General features: G+C 36.7%; 1 protein-coding gene across 1 annotated transcript; it reads left to right on the forward strand.

The window, feature by feature from the left end:
- Window positions 1-5,467: 5,467 nt before the first annotated feature.
- Window positions 5,468-8,273, forward strand: LOC113296177 (protein YLS3-like). Its single transcript, XM_026544504.1, has 3 exons — window positions 5,468-5,949; window positions 6,052-6,150; window positions 8,055-8,273. Exons 1-3 carry the CDS (start codon window positions 5,619-5,621, stop codon window positions 8,189-8,191), a joined length of 567 nt encoding a protein of 188 aa, XP_026400289.1. The 5' UTR covers window positions 5,468-5,618; the 3' UTR covers window positions 8,192-8,273.

Consider the following 8,273-nt stretch of genomic DNA (forward strand, 5'->3'; position numbering starts at 1 on the left):
TAAAACCATTAGGTCTGACCGTGGTGGCGAGTACATAACTCCTATAGGATATTATCGCATAATACACGAGGTTACCCCTCCTTATTCACCTCAGTCGAATGGAGTAGATGAACGTAAGAACCGCACCCTTAAGGAGATGATGAATGCCATGTTAATTATTTCAGGATTACCTTCGAACTTGTGGGGGGAAGATGTCCTCTCAGCCTGCTATATCCTGAACAGAGTACCTTTTAAAGGATCAGATAAAACTCCATATGAACTGTGGAAAGGTAGACAACCTTCTTTAGCATACTTTAAAGTGTGGGGGTGTTTGGCTAAGGTTCAGATCCCTAAACCTAAAGCAACCAAGATAGGATCCAAAACTGTTGACTGTGTCTTCATAGGGTATCCTGAGCATACACCTGCATATAGATTTACGGTTGTGAATTCTGATGTTTCTGAAATTAGTGTAAATACTATTATGGAGTCTAGGGATGCTGTGTTTTTTGAAAATATTTTTCCTTTAAAATCTGACTCTCGTAAGAGAGGTGTTGATCCCCTAGATGTTCCTTCAACTAGTCAGACTTTACCTTTAGAGGAAGATGAAGTAGTATTTGATCTTAGGAGGAGTAAAAGGGCTAGAACCAAAACGTCTTTTGGACCTGACTTCATAACACTAGCAGAGTATGATCCTCAGACTTATAGAGAAGCCATGACTTCTTCTGAAGCTCCGTGGTGGAAAGAGTCTTCTATTAGTGAAATGGAATCCATCAAAGAAAATGATACATGAGAGATAGTAGATTTACCTCCAGGGTGTAAGGCCATAGGATGTAAATGGATCTTCAGGAGGAAACGTAACATAGATGGAACTATTCAAAAATACAAGGCTAGGTTAGTAGTCAAAGGCTACAAACAAAAGGAAGGTGTAGATTTCTTTGATACTTACTCACCCGTTACGAGAATTAATTCCATTAGGATGTTAATTGCTATAAACGCGGTTCATAACCTAGAAATACATCAAATGGATGTAAAGACAACTTTTCTACATGGTGAATTAGATGAAAAAATTTACATGGAACAACCTGAGGGCTTTGTAGTGAAAGGTTGTGAAAACAAAGTTTGTAAACTGAAAAAATCTTTGTATGGATTGAAACAAGCACCTAAACAATGGCATGAAAAATTTGATCATGTAATGTTTTCCAGTGGTTTTAGAATCAATGAATCTGACAAGTGTGTATATACTAAGCTTGTAAATGATGCCTGTGTGATTGTATGCTTGTATGTTGATGATATGCTTATACTTGGTACAAACATGGATTTAATTAATTCCACTAAGAACATGTTGAATGAGAACTTTGACATGAAAGACTTAGGCCCTGCATATGTAATCTTAGGGATGAAAATTAGGAGAAATTCTAACGGTTATAGTCTTAGTCAATCTCACTATGTTGAATCTGTGCTTAGAAAATTCAATCATTTTGATTGTAAACCTGCTTATACTCCGTATGATCCTTGTTGTAAAATCAAAAAGAATAGAGGTAATGGAGTATCACAACTTGAATACTCACGAGTTATAGGAAGTCTGATGTATTTGATGAACTGTACTAGGCCAGACATTGCTTATGCTGTGAGTAGGTTAAGTAGGTATACTTGTAATCCAGGGCAGGAACACTGGGATGCACTTTTTAGAGTGTTGAGGTATTTGAAATACACGTTGACCTTTTGTTTGAATTATGAAAGGTATCCTGCCGTCCTTGAGGGATTTTGTGATGCAAACTGGATATCAGACTCAGAGGAGTCTAAGTCTACGAGTGGATATGTTTTCACTCTAGCATGTGGGGCTGTTTCTTGGAAGAGTTCCAAACAGACCTGCATAGCTCGATCCACTATGGAATCTGAGTTTATTGCGCTAGATAAAGCAGGAGAGGAAGCCGCTTGGCTAAGATGCTTTTTAGAAGACATTCCTCTCTGGCATAGGCCTGTGCCGGCTATATCTATACATTGTGATAATCAAGCTGCCATAGCTAAAGCTAAAAACACTACTATAATGGGAAGTCTATACATATAAAAGAAGACACGATACCCTAAAACAACTAATCTCAAAAGGCGTTATTTCCATTGATTGGGTTAAGTCCAAGGAGAATATCGCGGACCCTTTGACGAAAGGTTTGTCCAAGGAGATAGTTAGTAATGCATCTAAGGGGATGGGGCTTAGGCTCATTAAATAAACTTGCCATGAAGGATACTCAACCTTGCTGACTGGAGATCCCAAGATCAAGGTTTCGAATGAGAAACTAATTTGTGGCGGGTCAAGGTAAACACTATCAGAGAATTCATTCTCTGCCCCTTCCCTATGGTGTAGACGTGATAGTGTGACTGCATGTGAGGATGACTTTCTATTAAGTCTTAATGAGTTCTATAGTTTCAATTTTAGATTGAAGTGGGGTGTAGCAGTAAACACTCTTGATAGAACTCACCTATCTGAATGTGGAAGTGGGTCGCTTCCTATGAAAAGAGCTGATTCTCTAGAGCATTCGGAGAAACGGGATTTGTCCAGGGCCAAAAAGGACACAACGGCACGAACTCGACAGCACCTAGAGAGATATCACGCGTGGTTATTATCGCGGATTACACCAAACGATGGTAGTTCAAGACATCGCGTTCACTGTCCATCAAGTAGTTCCGGCAATTTCTCACTAAGCAAAGGTTCAAGACCTCATGGACACCTCTTGCCTAAGTGGTATTTCTCGCTTTCCGTTTTCTGATTTTTCGGTATTTCATTCATGTGGGGGATTGTTAGAGAAAATGAGTTTATAAAATAGTTTGGTTTTTGGTCTTGGTGGGATTGGAACTTAGGATCTATTGGTCACTAAGGACACTAGCTCATTTTCACTATTTGTGAATGAACCTTTAGTCCCACATAGGGAAAACTAAAGATGATATCTCCATAAGTATTGAATTTTGATATTAGAGTGGCCCTTGGGTCATTAGCACTTTTGTGCGAGGGAGAGGACTTAGGCAATGGGCTAGTTGGTGCAATCACACATTTTCACACACGCGCGGTGCTTCGCACCGAAGCACGCCGCCGCCGTCCGTGCGGGCGGGCGGGCGGGGCTCGGTCGGGTTGGGTGTGGGTCAAGACTTATTTTTTGGCAAAATTTCTTTTGAATTCGAATTAATATTTGAAACAAAATAATCTTTGGGCAACATTATTTATGCATGAACATTAATTTGCATGAACGTTTTATATCAAACATAATGACGCATGAACGTTTCAAATCTATTAAGTGATGCATGAACGTTTAAACCGTTGGAAAAAATCTGAATTAATTGAAATTGTTTTAATGCGCGTTTATGAGACCTCTCTCTATTCTCCCCTATATAAAGCGATCACTTTCTCTCATTTCGTTTTGTGTCCAGAAGAGCTACTATCCTCTTCTTTTCGTCTTCTCCCCCCGTGTGGTCCTTTATTTTTCATTCCGTGCGCAATCGTTGTTGAGTTCGTAAGAGTGAGAAAGTACTGTAGTGCTAACAGTGCTTGCAACGGGCAGTTCTATCCTGGATACGAACTTGACCACAGGGTATAGGCATCACTCATTCTTGAGGCGTACCGGTCAAATATCGTGTTAAGGACAGCGTGTTGAACACGTGACTCTGTCCTCTGTTTGCAGTCCAATTGAGTGTTTATTTACCTTCCAGAAATTAATCTTTTTATTCTAACATCTTTCTAACATCTTTCTTGAGTGTTTTATTGTTACAGACGCAACATAGATGAGACTGGATCAATATGATTATCAGCCTTTGCTTTATTTCAATATATTTATATTTTCAAAAAAAAAAAGATTTTTCCTTCTTCCCAACTTTATGGCGTGTTTTGCTTGGAGAAGTGGAACCCATTTCTTCAAACTACCATTTCATTCTCATATACCTTTGGCAAATAAGATTAGAGGGAATATAATTATTCACTTATTTTTTTTTCGCTTATAATTTTTATTCCCAAGTTCGTCGAGAAAAAGCTATAAAAAGTCCTGGTGACATATAACTTATAATTAGTAATTAATTAATCATGGTTTATATCAGTTTGTTTTCGCTTTAACCAGGTCTAAACCTGTTCTGCACGATTAAAACCTTCTAGAATACCATAATAAGGTCACCACTGACTTGGTTCAAAGAAATCTAGAGATTTTTTTCACGGACAGCACATTCGTGATCATTGCAGAGCACATAATATGTCACAATGAAGTATGCATTTGAGAAGTGAATTTAAAAATGCGTTGCGGTATGGGATACAGGAGACACTAAGACAGTAATACGATTAACAGAGGGTCGGCAGGTTTTACTTTATTAAGCATTTTTGAATAAAAATACGACATGAGCGATCATTATTTTCGCAGAGCACAATAATATGTCATAATGAAGTTGAGCCGAAAGGCAAGTGCATTTGGCGGCCCACTGAAACAACATCTTGTTTCGCCAGCATATGACATCATTTCATACTAGTAGATCACGCTTGGGTGGCAGCTCTCACGGGTTATTTGAGTTGAACATTCACACATATGTACCACTTGTTTCATACTACTATTATTTTAGTTTCTTTCTTTGTTTTCACACATATAATCCAAATACGCCCATTAGGACAATTCCTATAAAATGAACAAGTTTGGAGTTTGTTCATTTTGCTCCCATTACGGAATGATTAAACATGAAAAATAGATGTTCAAACCAACAAATCTGATGGTTTGCATATCGAGTCCGAACAACCAGCGCGCATCTGTTGTAGTGACGCGCGTCATTCCCTCAAACGCTGGCGTTAGAAGGATGAGCGCTGGAGTTAGAAGGATGAGCGCCCCCTGCTTTTCTCTCTCTAAAACCCGGTTATTATATTTAGGGTTTATTTTTTATTATTTATTTTATTAGTTAAATATTTTGTGGGACCCAACTCTTATTAATTTATATAAATAAAATCACTAGTGGGACCCAACTCTTATTGGTTTATATTAATAAAATCACTCATGAGACCCTAAAATATCAAATTTGTTCATTTTGCCTTGTTTTCCATAGTGAAAAATTCAGTTTGGCCATCCACGTGGCTGAACAAATTTTTGAGTTTGGCCATTGCCATATGAACTGCTCTTAGAAATAATTACGGAATTTCAATAAATGAGCTCAGTAAGTTCTTCCATCAGGTGAATTGCCTAGTTGCTAATAGGGATACCAATTTGCCAGGAAGTGTACCAATCCGTGAGTTATAGAAGTGCTTAGTCTCCTATGGATTTTGCTAACCTCCCAAACAATCCAGTACCCCTGCTAGCAATGTTGGTGAATTGACCTTGTAAATGTAATTTTTCATAATAATTCAATTTTAACTATACAGTCTCGCGTACCCAATTTATAAATTCAACCAACATAATAATTAAAGGGGATAAAGCCAAAGGACTCCACTAATCCAACCACACCACTCTTTTAAACAAAGGACTCCGCTAGAAACCCCATTTCTTGATATACATACAACACCCTTAAAAAGCAAAGAATCATCTCACCAAGAACCTCACCAACAACACCACAACTCTGCTAATATATATATAGTCTCTATGTACATTTCTTTCCATATCTAGTGTCTCTAGAATCATTTGGTTTCAATGGCAAGTAGGATAGTGTTGATTAAATGCATTTTTATGATGGTTTTGAATGTGGGTATGGTGAAATCAGATGTAGATAAAGACAGAGAAGAGTGTGCCACACAATTGGTTGGCTTAGCAACATGTTTACCTTATGTTGGTGGAACAGCTAAAGCTCCAACACCAGATTGTTGTACTGGTCTTAAGCAAGTTCTTACTACTAGCAGGAAATGCCTTTGTGTTCTTATTAAAGACAGGAATGATCCTTCTCTTGGTCTCAAAATCAATGCCACTCTTGCCTTGGGACTTCCTTCTGTTTGCAAAACCAAGGCTAACACTTCTGAGTGCCTTGGTAAGTTTTGATTTACATTTATTGTTATTAGCTTATTGTTATGTATATACTCGTTATTGTGGTTTTTAACTTTGGCTATGTATTTTTCTATGATGATTTCAGCTTTACTACATTTGTCTCCCAGTTCACCTGATGCTAAAGTATTTGAAGATTATAATAGCATGTCTAATGGCACTACTACTACTGCACCGGCGTCCACGGGTAAGTACACTATCTTTAGTAATTTGGCATATTTTGAGCAAGCAGCTGAGGAACGGAGCCAAGATTTCTATGTCAGGTGCAAAAATTTGTTTTGCAGTACACAAATTATTTTAGAAGGTGCAAAAAAGCAAAGTTAAGCTTGAAAATTGACTCAAATTTTTAGTTGAACTAAAGTTAGGCTTCCGAGTCAGTTGGCTTGGGGTGGGTTTTTCTAGTGTCATAAACACCATAGTGACAACTCAAATTTTTAGTTGTCTGGGTTTTTCTAGAATCCTATTATTGGGGCTTAAAAAATCTTGGTCTTTTGACCATTTTGGGGGCTTAAATGCTTTGGGGAGGTAAAAAATGGTTAGGGGGATTCAAGATATATCAAAAATCAAAAACACCCTTACCTAAATTTTACTATTCATTAAAAAAATAAAAATCCTAAATCTATAATTTTCTTCTTCTCCTTCTCCTCTCATTTACAAATCATGATAATCATGATTTCATCATGACGAAGATCATTAAAAAACAAACTAAATGTAATATTTTCTCTCCATCCTTCTCTTCTCATTCATAAATTGTGATAAAAGATGATGATCATAGTTTCATCACGATGAGAGCGATGATCATAAAGAAAACCCAAAACTATTATCATAAATTCATAGATATAAAGATGGTGATCATCATAAAAAGAACAAACTAAGAAAACCCACAATTTATTTTTTCTTTTAAATGGTTAAAAAATATGATTCCCTGAATTTTGGGTAAAAAATAATAATTCTGAAGGTGTTTTCGGATGGGAATCTAAGAATTCCCAGCCGAAAGTACATTTTACGGCTTGGTTATCCCAACCAAAATTAGTTTTCTGATTTTTTGGGGTTTCCAGAATCAATTACGCCTGGGAAAACCCAGCCGAAACTGCTGTTACGGCTAGGAAAACCCAGCCGAAAATCCAATTACGACTGGGAAAACCCAGCCTTAACTTGTTTTAAAAACAAAAAAATCATAAAAATGATTTCGGCTAAGAATTCTTTATTTCCCCGCCGTAAATAAAGAATACGGCTTGGGACACCATCATTTCCCAACCGTTTTTCATTTCTACGGTAGGGTCGACAAATTATCCTAGACGTAATTGCACTTTCGTCTAGGTTATGAAAACGAAAAAAAATCGAAAAATCTTTCGGTTGGGAAAACCAAACCGAAATATGGACTTTCGGTTGCGTCGACAAACTATCCCAACCGTAATCTTGATTCACGGTTGGGAATCTAAGAACTCACAGCTGTAAACATATTCAGAAACTATTTTCTTTTTACCCAAAATTCATCGAATTGGATTTTTTTAGCCATTTAAAACAAAAATAAATGGTGGGTTTTCTTGGTTTTTTCTTTCTATGATGATCATAATTTTGATCATAATATTTGAATGATAAAGAGTAGGAGAAGAAAATAGTTTTGGGTTTTCTTTATGATCATCATCCTCATCATGATGAAATTATTCTCATCATCTTCGTCAAATGTCTTGCTTAAATCACTCATTTCCAAAAAAAAGTCCCCAATTTTTTTTTCCTCTTCTTCTCTTCTCTCCGATTTTTGTTTGTTTTGATTTCATCTAACTTAAAGTGATGAATTAGTCTTAATTAATTTGATAATCATGATTAATAAAATTAATCAAGTTTATTATCTAAAATTATATGGGGTCATATTAGTCGTTATATAAATATATGATGAGGGGTGTCCCAATTGATATGTGGTGACCCTAGAAAGCCCCCAAAAAAACTTGACTTTCTAAGCCCAACGATAGAGTTCTTTTTCTAATGTTGTTTTAGTGGCCATGAAAACATAATGGTGCAATATTTGGTGGAATGTTTGAAATTTTCTTTTACTTTAATTTTGTTTCCTATTCTGATTTTCTGTTACAGAGACTCCAAAGAGCGGCAACAGTACTGCAGGATCAAGTCCAGGAGTGAAGAATAATGGTGGAATGAGAATAAATAGTTGGTTCGGACTGAAAATGGCGGGTGGATTTCTATTATGGTGTTTGACATCATATTATTGATTGTGGATGATTGAGTTTTATACTTTAATCTGAACATCATGTAATCTCTTTGTATGAAATTTCAGTTGATGAGTGAATTAAC

Source organism: Papaver somniferum, chromosome 7 (assembly GCF_003573695.1).
Source record: "Papaver somniferum cultivar HN1 chromosome 7, ASM357369v1, whole genome shotgun sequence".
Taxonomy (NCBI): Eukaryota; Viridiplantae; Streptophyta; class Magnoliopsida; order Ranunculales; family Papaveraceae; genus Papaver; species Papaver somniferum.